At 42.5% G+C, this 15,770-nt stretch overlaps 1 protein-coding gene across 3 annotated transcripts in view; it reads right to left on the bottom strand.

The window, feature by feature from the left end:
* Nucleotides 1–91: 91 nt before the first annotated feature.
* The window catches only part of baiap2l1a (BAR/IMD domain containing adaptor protein 2 like 1a), a 44,987-nt gene continuing 29,308 nt past the window's right edge, over nt 92–15,770 (bottom strand). The window contains exons 7-15 of one of the 3 annotated variants that reach the window (XM_014179718.3): nt 10,321–10,473; nt 8,638–8,793; nt 8,301–8,439; nt 8,116–8,145; nt 7,365–7,587; nt 4,913–4,972; nt 4,588–4,741; nt 1,789–1,829; nt 92–1,656 (exon numbers count right to left, since the gene is read on the bottom strand). In XM_014179718.3, the coding sequence (XP_014035193.1) occupies nt 1,584–1,656; nt 1,789–1,829; nt 4,588–4,741; nt 4,913–4,972; nt 7,365–7,587; nt 8,116–8,145; nt 8,301–8,439; nt 8,638–8,793; nt 10,321–10,473 (1,029 nt within the window). In that variant the 3' untranslated portion in view covers nt 92–1,583. The remainder of the gene's footprint in view (nt 1,657–1,788; nt 1,830–4,587; nt 4,742–4,912; nt 4,973–7,364; nt 7,588–8,115; nt 8,146–8,300; nt 8,440–8,637; nt 8,794–10,320; nt 10,474–15,770) is intronic. The other 2 variants (XM_014179720.3, XM_014179719.3) reach the window with 2 other exon arrangements.

The raw sequence follows: 15,770 nt of genomic DNA, 5'->3' as shown, positions 1-15,770 counted from the left end.
CCACGCATCTCGGCTCTCCTGCGCCTGACTCATTTCACCAGTTACCCACAGCCTTGACAAAACGACTAATTCAATAAAAGACAACCAAAGCTTGTTATTCTCCATTTCATCTCATGTATTAAGGGATGAACAACATTTTCACTTATAATGCAAGTCTTCATACAGATACACAGTAGGCTATGGCAGCACATTGCAAAGCCAACACATATGACCATGTAAGGTTTGTCCTGCTTCACTGTGAGATTACATTAGTCTACATAGTGCCAAGAAATATATATTTTTTTTTTTCAGACAACCATTTTGCCCATGGTATATTTACAAAGCTTGAGGACAATGACAGAACATCATGTTACATCTTTTTCCTTCTCACCTTTAGAGAATGAAAACAATACACATCAGTATCTGAACAGAGATAGAAGAGGAGGAACCACGTCCAGAGTTCTTTTCAAATACTTATTATGGATGTAATCATCAATTAGCATGGACAGCAGTGTGGTGTGTATCATGAATTACTCTACACAGAAGGAAGATAAAAAAAACTGTTTACACTTTTGATATACTGCATGGCTCATACTGTATTTCTACCAAAAACAATGTGATTGTGATTTACAACAATTGTATGGACACAACCTTCAGCTTACCATGAAAAGCCAAAGAGAAATTTCCAGCCTACAATTATTGTATTAAACATCATGAACTTTTGAACGAGTATGAAAAAATACAATTTAAAAGTATGAAGAAATAGCATGGCAGTGTCCATATGTCAATGCATTCCCCATTCAGAATACATTCATTTAGTAGTCTATGTCAAATCAAAAATCCCTTATTTTAATTAAACAACGTACACAACTACCTGCTAGGCATAAATGGATCGAATCAACTTTGTTTCCACGTCAATTCAACAACAAAACCTATTTGTGATGAAGTTGAATCAACATGGAAAACAGATTGGATTTTGCGTAAAGTCTTCAATGTAATGGAATTTGGTCTTTTTTTCAACCAACTTTGAACCTAAATCCAATGACATGGTGCAATTCTTTGTTGATTTCACATTGAATTCACATTCGTTGACAACTAAACCAACTGTAAATCAAAAATAGACGCTGAACGGATGTCTGTGCCTAGTCGGTATATTCATTCTTCCATAAACTCTCACTGTTTAAACTCAATTTGTTTCATATGTTTACATAAATAGTCTCCCCATTTAAAAATGGTCACGTAATAATGAAAAAATAAACATGGCAAATAATTGAGCTCTTTTTCCCCCCAACAAGTGTCTCTCTCACGTCATTCCCACAACTACTACAGACAGATTATTATTATTATTCATTTTTTATCTGAGTGCTGAAGAGTCGGGAAGGTAGCCTGGCCATTAGTCTGTCTCAGCACTGCCCATATTTATTGTCACTTCACTGGTCTGTTTTACAATGCAATTGCAACGGACCTAGCAACAATGGAGCTGGTTTGCTGAAGCAGAGTAAAATCCAGGCTATCTGGACATCTTGTCGGACTGTGATTCTGAAGTGTTGGTGGTGCAGAGATTCCAAGCTTTATGAATCCTCTGTCTGGATGGTCCCTGGTTATCAGACGATTGGTGCTGATCTGTCATTGGTCACTGTAGGTCTCAGTTTGACAGTGGCAAAGGGATTCCCACCTCTGGAAAATATTCCAATAACACATTGTAATAGGTGAGATCCTTATTATTTTTTATTCAAATTTCCCATCAAAATCATTGCATAATCCATGTGATAGGTTATAATGTTATAACATCGTTATTATATGACTTACCCCAGAAAGGGAGCCTTTCCAACCCCATTGGGTAGAGAGATCTGTTTACAAAATGAAAGAAAGAGAAACACTTAAAAGTCCAGATACATGCTGTGCATATTTAGTACATGCTGTATTGCCTCCCGTGCAGCAGTGAGTGTGAAAGGTTGTTTCTAGTTGTCTCTAGTCAGACAGGTTGGACAAGGATGTCAACTGTCAACACATACAGTCGTTGTGTCACTCCCAAGTGAAGAACTCTGGGACGTACGGAGACGGAGTGTACCATGACCTCACGCTGGGAGTCAGGAATCTAGAATGTCTAGAAAGGCCAGCACACAGCACACCTCTATAAACACCTCTAGACACACCTCTAGACACACCTCTAGAAACACCTCTAGAAACACCTCTAAACACACCTGTAGAAACACCTCTAGAAACACCTCTAGAAACACCTCTAAACACACCTCTAGAAACACCTCTAGAAACACCTCTAGAAACTCTCTAGAAACACCTCTAGAAACTCTCTAGAAACACCTCTAGAAACTCTCTAGAAACACCTCTAGAAACACCTCTAGAAACTCTCTAGAAACACCTCTAGAAACTCTCTAGAAACACCTCTAGAAACTCTCTAGAAACACCTCTAGAAACACCTCTAGAAACACCTCTAAACACACCTCTAGAAACACCTCTAGAAACACCTCTAGAAACTCTCTAGAAACACCTCTAGAAACACCTCTAGAAACTCTCTAGAAACACCTCTAGAAACTCTCTAGAAACACCTCTAGAAACACCTCTAGAAACTCTCTAGAAACACCTCTAGAAACTCTCTAGAAACACCTCTAGAAACACCTCTAGACACACCTCTAGACACACCTCTAGACACACCTCTAGAAACTCTCTAGAAACTCTCTAGAAACACCTCTAGAAACACCTCTAGAAACTCTCTAGAAACACCTCTAGAAACTCTCTAGAAACACCTCTAGACACACCTCTAGACACACCTCTAGAAACACCTCTAGACACACCTCTAGACACACCTCTAGACACACCTCTAGACACACCTCTAGACACACCTCTAGAAACACCTCTAGGAACACCTCTAGACACACCTCTAGAAACACCTCTAGAAACTCTCTAAAAACACCTATTCTCTGAGTAGATGGAAATCTTATTGTAAATCCAAACAAGTGAGCGTGATGAAGATAGTTTTAAATGAGATGCTGAACTGATTACTTAGCTATGTTTTAGGATGTATGAACGTGTATCTAACAAAAATAATTCTGCACTCTCAGAAATTAAAATAAAACATCTGATGATGGATGAGCGTAAACAAACCCTCTCCAAGTTGTGTTCATTTTGTATCCTTATCTGATGTTTTGAAGATCCAATCTAACAGTGGATCAGCCTGTAGGCTGTTAAGTTTTTGTACTGCACAGGAACACTGCTGTAGCAGGCCTATTCAAACTACTTCAGGACATAACCAGTAGCCTAACATTCCACTAGAGGGCAGTCTGTGTCCAGAAGTGAGGGCACAGCGGCACCTATGCGAGAGGCCCCATGGAGTGGCTTACATCAGAGACCATTAAACAATCTGGCAGCGACAATAACAATGCAAAGAGCAAAGTCACCTCTCTACGATCACATGATCAAATGGAAGTGAGGAGGGGGGGTGAGAGAGGGGGAGAGGGGGAGCCAAGGGGGAGGGAAGCAAGAAAGTATGGGACTTCTAGGAAGGAAAGGGTGAGAGGTGGGGAATGGGGAGAACAGATGGGGAGGCAACTGGGAGAGGTAGAGAGAAAGGGAAGGAGAAGAGCAGATGGGAGGGGCATGGGGGAGAGGAGGGGAGAGAAAGAGGAGGGAGGGATGCCAACTCTATTACGATAACATCCCTAACAGGAGTGTATTTCTCTCAAAGTCCTGAGGCAGCAGTTCCAGCACACAAAGGCAATGAGAGGAGAGAGAGAGATTACTTCATTACTTCATTCTCAAACCAGCTGACACTGTGCAGGTCCTAATTGAAGCTGTGTGGATGAGCAATATTTCTGTGTAGGCCTATACCCCCCTTGTCCTCCGTCCTTCCTTCCTTCCCTCCCTCCCTTTCTGTGTCCCTCCCTCCGTTCCCTCCATTCCTGCGCAGAGACAAAACCAGGCAGGGAGCATTTTTGAAATGTCTTTATTTTTCGAGGTGACAGCTCTCTCTCTTGCTCCTCCTCCACCTCACTCTAGTTGCGTGCTATTTAGAACCTATAAGGGTTCTTTGGCTGTCCCTATTGGATAACCATTTGAAGAACCCTTTTGGTTCCAGGTAGAACCATTCTGGTTCTATTTCTATGTAGAACCCTTTCCAAAGAGAGTTCTACATGAAGCCCAAAAGAGTTCTACATGGAACCAAAAAGGTTTCTACAGTACCTGGAATCAAAAAGGGTTCTCCTATTGGGACAGCTGAGAGTGTGGCAGACAGGGATTACATTAACACACAACCTCAAAACCAATTATCAGTGGCAGCATCAAGACATTTAGGCCCTGTTTCTGTCATGACCTAGCTTCATGTGTTCCTGGTGGTGGGAGTACATCCCTAACTAGCCCAGGTGAAAATACACAAATAAAAAGTCTTCCACGTTAGGTCATCCAACAATAAACCTGAGGAGAGTGTGGAGGTTTAGCGTTCACCCTAAGGAGACCGTTTCCCAGCATGTGGACTGATAAACAACACTGAAATCAAAGTTGTTCAGACATTTCAGAGACCCCGTAGGTCACTTTAAAGTGGGTTGCTGACTGTACTGTAAGGTGAGAATATGGAAGGGATGACTGGGTTCTGACCGTGTTTTTGGGTGAGGGTGTGGAGGAGCTGACCATTCTGACAGGACTACTCTCCTTCCCGTCGATGTAGTCTGGCGGCGGCAGCAGAACAGGCTCTTCCTCTTCCTGTTCCGGAAGACTGGCCACACTCAGACAACGCACCGGCGTCCCCAAACTGTAGACATAGACAGATACACACACATTTTACAACTTTACCTGGTCCAAAATCACCTTGTTTGTACTTATTCTAGGCACTTCTTGAAAGACCCTTAAAGATTTGAGAGGATTGGGTAGTTGTAAGCAATATCATAAGATTATCACATGGTTATATGTGTCTTGGTCTTACCTGTTTGAGATCAGTGGCTCATTGTAAGGTCGGCAGTATGATGAGGGAAACCACCCCCGTCTGAAACAAACACAGATACACCAAAATATTTGCCAAATAAAACAACAATGAATAACATCATAAAAAAAAGATATACACTACCGTTCAAAGGTTTGGGGTCACTTAGAAATGTCCTTGTTTTTGAAAGAAAAGCACTTTTTTTGGCCATTAAAATAACATCAAATTGATCAGAAATACAGTGTAGACATTGTTAATGTTGTAAATGACTATTGTAGCTGGAAACGACAGATTTTCTATGGAATATCTACATAGGCCTACAGAGGCCCATTATCAGTAACCATCACTCCTGTGTTTCAATGGCACGTTGTGTTAGCTAATCCAAGTTTATCATTTTAAAAGTGTAACTGATCATTAGAAAACCCTTTTGCAGTTATGTTAGCACAGCTGAAAACTGCTGTTTTGATTAAAGAAGCAATTAAACTGGCCTTCTTTAGACTAGTTGAGTATCTGGAGCATCAGCATTTGTGGGTTCGATTACAGGCTCAAAATGTCCAGAAACAAAAAAACAATTCTGAAACTCGTCAGTCTATTCTTGTTCTGAGAAATGAAGCCTATTCCATGTGAGAAATATCCAAGAAACTGAAGATCTCGTACAACGCTGTGTACCACTCCCTTCACAGAACAGCGCAAACTGGTTCTAACCAGAATAGAAAGAAATGTCCCTGAAGGCATGTGAAACACATATTTCAATGATCAAATATATGACAGATTCGCTTCGAAGACACTGTTTCAAGTTGAGAAATACAGAAATTGTTCCCAAGCCAAATCTCAGTGTAAAAAGAAAAATAATTATGTCATATTACATTATACTAATATTAAACGGGTTGCTTATGGGCTGTTTACTTGGAGGTACCAAGTCTCTGTTCTTGACAAGCTGTCACTGATTACTTTAAAAACAATTTAATTCCCAAAGCAATAATAATGGCTGACAATGTCAAAGGGTTATAAAATGGACTTCGCTAATTTGTTTCAGAGGGAAAATGTCAAGGCAGGTAGACTAACATCTCTGCTAAAAGCACTCTCTCCCTCTCTCTCTCTCTCCCCGTCTCTGATCTTTCACCTACAAATGAGCACTAATGACTTTAATGAACAGATAGAGAGAGGGAGACACAAGACCAGCCATCAAAGCATGCACACATAATTACCAAGGTGGCTTTGAGCCATCGGTCTCTGTGGCCTCACCGCAATTACCCACACCTGGTCTTCTGAAATAATATTCAATTACCCACAACTCATCTTCAGAAATAATATTCAATTACCCACAACTCATCTTCAGAAATACTTTTCTGAATGGCACAGATACAACTGCTTTAACAATAACATTACTTTCGGACCTGACATTTAACGGCTTAACAAAACATAATGAGCACCAATTTTCCCCTACGCTACATTCAACTCGTACCTAGTTCTATCGCCACTGTATTCAGAGATGAAAAAAACTTAAACAAAGATTGCTATATAGCCGCATCACTCTCAGAGAAATAATTGGTACTGGTAGGTTTTACACAGTCAAATGTAACAACTAACATTTTTTTTTAATAAAGAACTGTACAAATTGTATATTTGTGACATCAATATTTTAAAAATATTTCAAATAAATAATGCAATACAGTAATATCTGATGATCTGTAAGAAAAACATTTCCATTTGACATTTTTGAAATTTTGCAGATGCTCTTATCCAGTGCAACTGACGAGTAAGCATCTTAAGATAATTAGGTGAGACAACCACATATCACAGTCAAATATACAGGATACGAATATTCCATTCCAGCTAAATAATGGATATATAGAGTTTTGCAAAAAAACATACACATCTAAAATCTATGAATAAAAAATCTGAGAACAGTAATATTTACACACACATGAAGTTACTTATAAGCAATCATTTCTGATGAAAAAACACAAATGTGAAAAATTGGTGCATATAGCGTTTTGAAAATAAACTCTTTAAGTATTGCCACCTCAAAAATGAGAACAATCCCCAAGTTGATACACTTGCGTATTTGCGGAGATACAGTACGTTTCCTTATCGTTACACACCTAATACCAACACCTGTACCACAGAAGGAAATTGCACGAATGTTGGTGCCAACACTGCATAACTTCTCTGAGAGACCTTATATCTGCATCTATAGGTTAATAAGGCCTGAATTATTGTGTAATAAATCTTTGTAAAAGTGTAATAAAGCTTTACAAACTCTTAATACCAGTGACGTCAACAAGCTTTTATAAACCTGTAATAAAGCTTCATAAACCCTCGTAAACCCTTAATAAGCAGTAAATAGTGACTTACTGACAGATCTTCTCCAGGTTAATGAGCCTTTATAAAGGAGTAATAAAGCTTCAAAAACGTTCATAAAGCCCTTATTAACCAGTGAATAGAGACTTACTGCCGGGTATTCTCCAGCTCTCCATACAGCCATCCGTCCTTGTCCTCCTGGATTAGCAGCATGATGATGTCACCGTCGTCAAAGGAAAGGAGTGTGTTGTTGTTGCCGGCCGTGTGAGGGAAGATGGTCCTGACCCGTTGCTTCCTGCCCACGTTCAGCCCTGAACCTATCGACACCGACCTGGACAAAGACAGACTGCCATCGTCCTCCATACTGCCCTGGTCTGTAAGGTGAAAGTTCAAGTTAAATGTTTTTTACTATCAAATTGCAGAAAGAGAGCAAGGACTCTCTGAAATATTTGATATTTACAATAGCAGAGTTCAAATTGATAGTATATCAGGGAGAAGACATGGCTTATAGCTAGTGATTTATAACCCTGGTCTAAATGACCATGCGGAGAAGAAAAATTGCATCATTAAAGAGGAGAATTGGTTTGCAGCGGAATTTCTGTATAATTTGAACATTCAATAAAAGAAGACATGGAGAACAAACGAAGTAAGAACAGATACATTAGCAGGATTAAAGGGAAGATGCAGCACAATTTGAAGGGAATTCAGTATCCATCCTGAACCTTCTTTGGATTTCTGAATATGATCTGTCTAGCACATGTACTCAATAAGGCCCCGGTGCACAAGATCAAATATTCCCAAACAAGACATTACATGTAGATTAGGACAGCACCTATAGTTTTATCTCTGTTATCTATTTTATCCATTTGTACAAGTCAGATTACGAAAGGCAGCATACTTACATGGGGAAGGTGGTGTGAGACTCTGTAAAACTAAACATCATCTCTGTATAAGATACCAGCTAACAAAACCTGCTATATTTTCACATTTTTCACATGGAGTACATGTACAACTACACACACAATGAAACACATACCCAAACTTCAATCCAAAGACTAAATACTGAGGTGTGAGGCTGCAGTAGTACCTGAGTTGTGGTCTGATGTGGAGGTGTATGTGGATGTGATGGAGGCATGGGGGACGTCCTGGTTGAACATGTTAGCCAGTGGACTGATCTGGGCCTTCAGCTGGGGGGCTGGTGGGGAAACCATCGAGTCCCCATTGTTCTGATAGAGAAGACATAAAACAGGTTATGTTATGTACATGCAAGTCACAGTACATGCAATCCATCTAGAAGAGCAAATACCATTTATGAGAAGAGCCAAGCCTCTAAACCAAGCAAAGAGGTGAATGATTATAGCTTGTCCTTCTCTTGTTATAGCATTGTAACAACAATGTAATTACAGCCATGACGTCCCACTCACCCTGTTGTAGCGCTCAACGCGAGGCGAGGCTTCTGGTGTTCCAGACGCGGGAGTGTGGAGCCCCTTTATCATGGTCATCACCATGTCAGGGACCTTGGTGGCATCGCTGCATTTATCCTGCCAGCTGGGCAGCTTTACCGCCAGCAGCTCTTTGGCCTACAGTGCAGATAGATATAGACCAGTTATAGAGGTGCAATTAAGCGTTTATAAAGCATTCATAACTAGTATGTTATATGGCCAAGTTAGGGGGAGCATTGGTTACAGTGCTGAACAACACATAGCATCTCAGCCATATCAACCCCAAGGTGGGCATAATGCCTCAAGAGAGGGCACAAATCTATTTAGTAGATTTGAATCCTGTTGTTGTTGATGTGACTAAGTAGGAAGTAACCCCTCTGTGTATGATGATGTAACATCACTGAGTCTATCTTTAAGTCAAGGTTAACTAAGGCCTAACAAAGTTGATTTACTGTTTAACGGATGCCCCGCTTCACATATATATATTTTTTATGGTTTTGAACATTTAATTAGCCTTCCATTTTTTTTTAACCTTTATTTAACTAGACAAGTCAGTTGAGAAAAAACTCTTATTTGCAGTGATGGCCTAGGAACACTGGGTTAACTGCCTTGTTCAGGGGCAGAACGACAGATTTTTACCTTGTCAGCTCGGGGATTCAATCTCACAACCTTTACGGTTACTGGTCTATCGCTCTAACCACTAGGCTACCTGCCGCCCCCATTTGGGTTATGTGACTGCAAAACTGGTTTTGTAGATACTTTAAGTTGATTTGGGCATTCAATTTATGGGACATTGCAACTCAATAGATGCTAGTCAACCTGCAAACACTAAGGTAAGATTAATATGACAAAACTAGAAAAGGTACATTTTTGGAAGAAAGTGTGTGTTTGCAACAGCTGTCTAAAAATATTTGTATGGTAGTGGGAGAAGTGTTAAATGTAGAACTGAAGCTGAATAGAAGCTGAAGCAGTTAGTTCTAGAAAGAATAGGTCTGATTACTTTAGTAGACTGCTAGTATTCAGACCCCTTGACTGTTTCCACATTTTGTTACGTTACAGTTTTATTCTAAAATGGATTAAAAAAAAGAGTTTATGCCTTCGTCAACCTACACACAATACCCCATAATGACAAAGCAAAAGCAAGTTATTAGAAATTTTTGCAAAAAAATAAAATACAAAAAACGAATTAAATAATATACTTATTTACATAAATATTCAGACCCTTTACTCAGTACTCTGTTGAAGCACCTTTGGCTGCGATTACAGCCTCGCATCGTCTTGGGTATGACGCTACAAGTTTGGCACACCTGTATTTGGGGAGTTTCTCCCATTCTTCTCTACAGATCCTCTCAAGCTCTGTCAGGTTGGATGTGGAGCATCACTGTACAGCTATTTTCAGGTCTCTCCAGAGATGTTCGTTCTGGTTCAAGTCCGGGCTCTGGCTGGGCCACTCAAGGACATTCAGAGACTTATCCTGAAGCCACTCCTGCGTTGTCTTGGCTGTGTGCTTAGGTTCGTTGTCCTGTTGGATGGTGAACCTTCGCCCCAGTCTGAGGTCCTGAGCGCAAATTTTTAATCCCTCGCCTTACTTAAAAAAAAATGAATCTACTTTAGGCCTAAACGACTAAAGGTTAACTAAAGGACTAAACCCCTTAGGTGCAGTACCTTCTCATGGAAGGCGGTGACATGGTAGGAGAACATGCAGTGTTTGTCGACCAAAAAGCAGAATCGTCTCTTCTCCTCCAGGAGGGCCTCTGTGCAACCATCAGCGATGAACTTCTGCATGTCACTCTGCCGCGACGAGATGGTCTTCATATACTGAGGGGAAGAGGAGGGAAAGAGGAGGGGACAGGTCAGTAAGGGTTGGTTGAACTGATGGGGGGGTCATTAAGGAACTAAAGGGGAAAGGTCAGTACTGGGTTGGTTGAACTGATGGGGGGTTCATTAAGGAACTAAAGGGGAAAGGTCAGTACTGGGTTGGTTGAACTGATGGGGGGTTCATTAAGGAACTAAAGGGGAAAGGTCAGTAAGGGTTGGTTGAACTGATGGGGGGGTCATTAAGGAACTAAAGGGGAAAGGTCAGTAAGGGTTGGTTGAACTGATGGGGGGGTCATTAAGGAACTAAAGGGGAAAGGTCAGTAAGGGTTGGTTGAACTGATGGGGGGTTCATTAAGGAACTAAAGGGGACAGGTCAGTTAGGGTTGGTTGAACTGATGGGGGGGTCATTAAGGAACTAAAGGGGAAAGGTCAGTTAGGGTTGGTTGAACTGATGGGGGGTTCATTAAGGAACTAAAGGGGAAAGGTCAGTACTGGGTTGGTTGAACTGACGGGGGGTTCATTAAGGAACTAAAGGGGAAAGGTCAGTACTGGGTTGGTTGAACTGATGGGGGGTTCATTAAGGAACTAAAGGGGAAAGGTCAGTTAGGGTTGGTTGAACTGATGGGGGGGTCATTAAGGAACTAAAGGGGAAAGGTCAGTTAGGGTTGGTTGAACTGATGGGGGGTTCATTAAGGAACTAAAGGGGAAAGGTCAGTACTGGGTTGGTTGAACTGATGGGGGGGTCATTAAGGAACTAAAGGGGAAAGGTCAGTAAGGGTTGGTTGAACTGATGGGGGGGTCATTAAGGAACTAAAGGGGAAAGGTCAGTTAGGGTTGGTTGAACTGACGGGGGGGTCATTAAGGAACTAAAGGGGAAAGGTCAGTTAGGGTTGGTTGAACTGATGGGGGGTTCATTAAGGAACTAAAGGGGAAAGGTCAGTTAGGGTTGGTTGAACTGATGGGGGGGTCATTAAGGAACTAAAGGGGAAAGGTCAGTTAGGGTTGGTTGAACTGATGGGGGGGTCATTAAGGAACTAAAGGGGAAAGGTCAGTTAGGGTTGGTTGAACTGATGGGGGGGTCATTAAGGAACTAAAGGGGAAAGGTCAGTAAGGGTTGGTTGAACTGATGGAGGGTTCATTAAGGAACTAAAGGGGAAAGGTCAGTACTGGGTTGGTTGAACTGATGGGGGGTTCATTAAGGAACTAAAGGGGAAAGGTCAGTACTGGGTTGGTTGAACTGATGGGGGGGTCATTAAGGAACTAAAGGGGAAAGGTCAGTTAGGGTTGGTTGAACTGATGGGGGGTTCATTAAGGAACTAAAGGGGAAAGGTCAGTTAGGGTTGGTTGAACTGATGGGGGGGTCATTAAGGAACTAAAGGGGAAAGGTCAGTACTGGGTTGGTTGAACTGATGGGGGGTTCATTAAGGAACTAAAGGGGAAAGGTCAGTACTGGGTTGGTTGAACTGATGGGGGGTTCATTAAGGAACTAAAGGGGAAAGGTCAGTAAGGGTTGGTTGAACTGATGGGGGGGTCATTAAGGAACTAAAGGGGAAAGGTCAGTAAGGGTTGGTTGAACTGATGGGGGGGTCATTAAGGAACTAAAGGGGAAAGGTCAGTAAGGGTTGGTTGAACTGATGGGGGGTTCATTAAGGAACTAAAGGGGAAAGGTCAGTACTGGGTTGGTTGAACTGACGGGGGGTTCATTAAGGAACTAAAGGGGAAAGGTCAGTTAGGGTTGGTTGAACTGATGGGGGGGTCATTAAGGAACTAAAGGGGAAAGGTCAGTACTGGGTTGGTTGAACTGATGGGGGGTTCATTAAGGAACTAAAGGGGAAAGGTCAGTAAGGGTTGGTTGAACTGATGGGGGGTTCATTAAGGAACTAAAGGGGAAAGGTCAGTTAGGGTTGGTTGAACTGATGGGGAGGTCATTAAGGAACTAAAGGGGAAAGGTCAGTTAGGGTTGGTTGAACTGATGGGGGGGTTCATTAAGGAACTAAAGGGGAAAGGTCAGTACTGGGTTGGTTGAACTGATGGGGGGGTTCATTAAGGAACTAAAGGGGAAAGGTCAGTAAGGGTTGGTTGAACTGATGGGGGGGTTCATTAAGGAACTAAAGGGGAAAGGTCAGTAAGGGTTGGTTGAACTGATGGGGGGTTCATTAAGGAACTAAAGGGGAAAGGTCAGTACTGGGTTGGTTGAACTGATGGGGGGGTCATTAAGGAACTAAAGGGGAAAGGTCAGTACTGGGTTGGTTGAACTGATGGGGGGGTCATTAAGGAACTAAAGGGGAAAGGTCAGTACTGGGTTGGTTGAACTGACGGGGGGTTCATTAAGGAACTAAAGGGGAAAGGTCAGTACTGGGTTGGTTGAACTGATGGGGGGGTTCATTAAGGAACTAAAGGGGAAAGGTCAGTACTGGGTTGGTTGAACTGATGGGGGGGTCATTAAGGAACTAAAGGGGAAAGGTCAGTAAGGGTTGGTTGAACTGATGGGGGGGTCATTAAGGAACTAAAGGGGAAAGGTCAGTTAGGGTTGGTTGAACTGACGGGGGGTTCATTAAGGAACTAAAGGGGAAAGGTCAGTTAGGGTTGGTTGAACTGATGGGGGGGTCATTAAGGAACTAAAGGGGAAAGGTCAGTAAGGGTTGGTTGAACTGATGGGGGGTTCATTAAGGAACTAAAGGGGAAAGGTCAGTAAGGGTTGGTTGAACTGATGGGGGGGTCATTAAGGAACTAAAGGGGAAAGGTCAGTACTGGGTTGGTTGAACTGATGGGGGGGTCATTAAGGAACTAAAGGGGAAAGGTCAGTACTGGGTTGGTTGAACTGATGGGGGGGTCATTAAGGAACTAAAGGGGAAAGGTCAGTACTGGGTTGGTTGAACTGATGGGGGGGTCATTAAGGAACTAAAGGGGAAAGGTCAGTACTGGGTTGGTTGAACTGATGGGGGGTTCATTAAGGAACTAAAGGGGAAAGGTCAGTTAGGGTTGGTTGAACTGATGGGGGGGTTCATTAAGGAACTAAAGGGGAAAGGTCAGTACTGGGTTGGTTGAACTGACGGGGGGTTCATTAAGGAACTAAAGGGGAAAGGTCAGTACTGGGTTGGTTGAACTGATGGGGGGTTCATTAAGGAACTAAAGGGGAAAGGTCAGTACTGGGTTGGTTGAACTGATGGGGGGTTCATTAAGGAACTAAAGGGGAAAGGTCAGTAAGGGTTGGTTGAACTGATGGGGGGGTCATTAAGGAACTAAAGGGGAAAGGTCAGTTAGGGTTGGTTGAACTGATGGGGAGGTCATTAAGGAACTAAAGGGGAAAGGTCAGTTAGGGTTGGTTGAACTGATGGGGGGGTCATTAAGGAACTAAAGGGGAAAGGTCAGTTAGGGTTGGTTGAACTGATGGGGAGTTCATTAAGGAACTAAAGGGGAAAGGTCAGTTAGGGTTGGTTGAACTGACGGGGGGTTCATTAAGGAACTAAAGGGGAAAGGTCAGTAAGGGTTGGTTGAACTGATGGGGGGTTCATTAAGGAACTAAAGGGGAAAGGTCAGTTAGGGTTGGTTGAACTGATGGGGGGGTCATTAAGGAACTAAAGGGGAAAGGTCAGTACTGGGTTGGTTGAACTGACGGGGGGTTCATTAAGGAACTAAAGGGGAAAGGTCAGTACTGGGTTACTGACAGGCGTACTGTTAACTCTGCGTGTACAGTATATGTATGAGATTGTCTCCAGATACTGACGAGAGGACACAGAGGGAGACTGATTGTTAAAACATTCAGTAAGGTTGTAATTGCATGCTCAGAAAAAAGCAGCTTGCTTAACTGTTCGGGAATAACTAATGAGCCGTCTAATCAAAGTCTCTGCTCTGTCTGGCTCCATCTCACCCCCTGTTGTTAGACAACCATCCCTATCATGTAGAAAATCACCCTGCTGAAATAACCTGTGCTGCGTCCCAAATGGCACCCTATTCCCAATGTAGTGTATAGTCAAATGTAGATCACTATATAGGGAATAGGGTGACATTTGAGAAGCAAGACACACTCCTTCCCAGAGAGTGACTCAGAACTGAAACACCCTCACAAAGCAGACCACGGAATCTGACATCACACACAGACAAAGCTCAGCTCCTCTTTGAAACAACTCTCTCCCTCTGTCTCCTCCCTTATCTCTCCTCTCCTTTTTCTGGTTGTCATGACGACAGTGAAAGCTGGTTAGTCTCTAGGGTTGTGGTGGTGGTGTCACAGATCCTCCTTTAATGTTTAGCCCAGTCTCTCTCGCTCTGTCCCCCCTCCCCTCCTCTCTCTCTCTCTTTCTCTCTCGCTCTCTCCCCCCTCCCCTCCCCTCCCCTCTCTCTCTCTCTCTCTCTCTCTTTCGCTCTCTCCCCCACTCCCCTGTCTCTCGCTCTTCCCCTCCCTCTTCCCCCTACGATGGGGCCACATCAACTAAACTATGGAGCTTAATTTCTACTGCAAACAATAGCTGGAAGACTGAGAAAGACAGAGGGGAGGAAGAGAGAGATAGAGGATAGAGAGAGAAAGACAGACATACGGAGAGAGAACCATTTCACTGTACTTGTGCATGTAACAAATACGACTTGAAACTTGAAACTTGAATTGAGCTCAAGTGTTGCAGCAAACCTGTAGGGGTTTGAAAACGACGGATTTGTGGGCAAATTCCATTAAAGGCATTCATGCATGACTTTGGAGAGAGCATGATGTTACCTTTTCCATCCATTTCTATATTCTGACAACTGAACCACAGAAGATCAGAGTAGAGGCAAAACGAAATATACTCTACAGTCTGATACACGACAGTAGAAAGTGTTCATGGGTGTGTGCATGTGTTGGCACTTATCTAGTCTAATCAACAGGTGTCATATACATAGGATAATGACAAACCATTCACACTTCATAAGAGCAGAGGGGCTGGAGTTTCCTTCCACATAGCAAGCCACAATACATTACTGTCTATTCGTTTCTCTGAGATAAAACTAGATTACAGCCCTCTTTCCATAGGCAAGGGTAATCTACATACTGAAACAAAGATGGTTAATAGCAAGATAAAAACCAAGAAGCCATTAAGAAGAGATCATGATCACTGAAGAGAGAGAGACAAGATTCTACTCTTCAAAACCTCCAGTTAGCTAGCGCTTCTTGGATTTCAGTCAGAACAATAGTAAAAAATGTGTTGCAGCTCAATATATTGGGCCCCTTACTAAAAATAAACCCACCTCATAAACTGACACTCATCAAAGTCGGGCCGGTGAAACCAGTCAATAAAATAGGAGTGGACGAGGAGTTATTGCACAGG

The sequence above is a fragment of the Salmo salar genome, chromosome 28 (assembly GCF_965601325.2).
Source record: "Salmo salar chromosome 28, fSalSal1, whole genome shotgun sequence".
Classification (NCBI taxonomy): domain Eukaryota; kingdom Metazoa; phylum Chordata; class Actinopteri; order Salmoniformes; family Salmonidae; genus Salmo; species Salmo salar.
The sequence above is the reverse complement of the archived record's forward strand: the minus strand, read 5'-3'. Positions and strand labels throughout refer to the sequence as shown.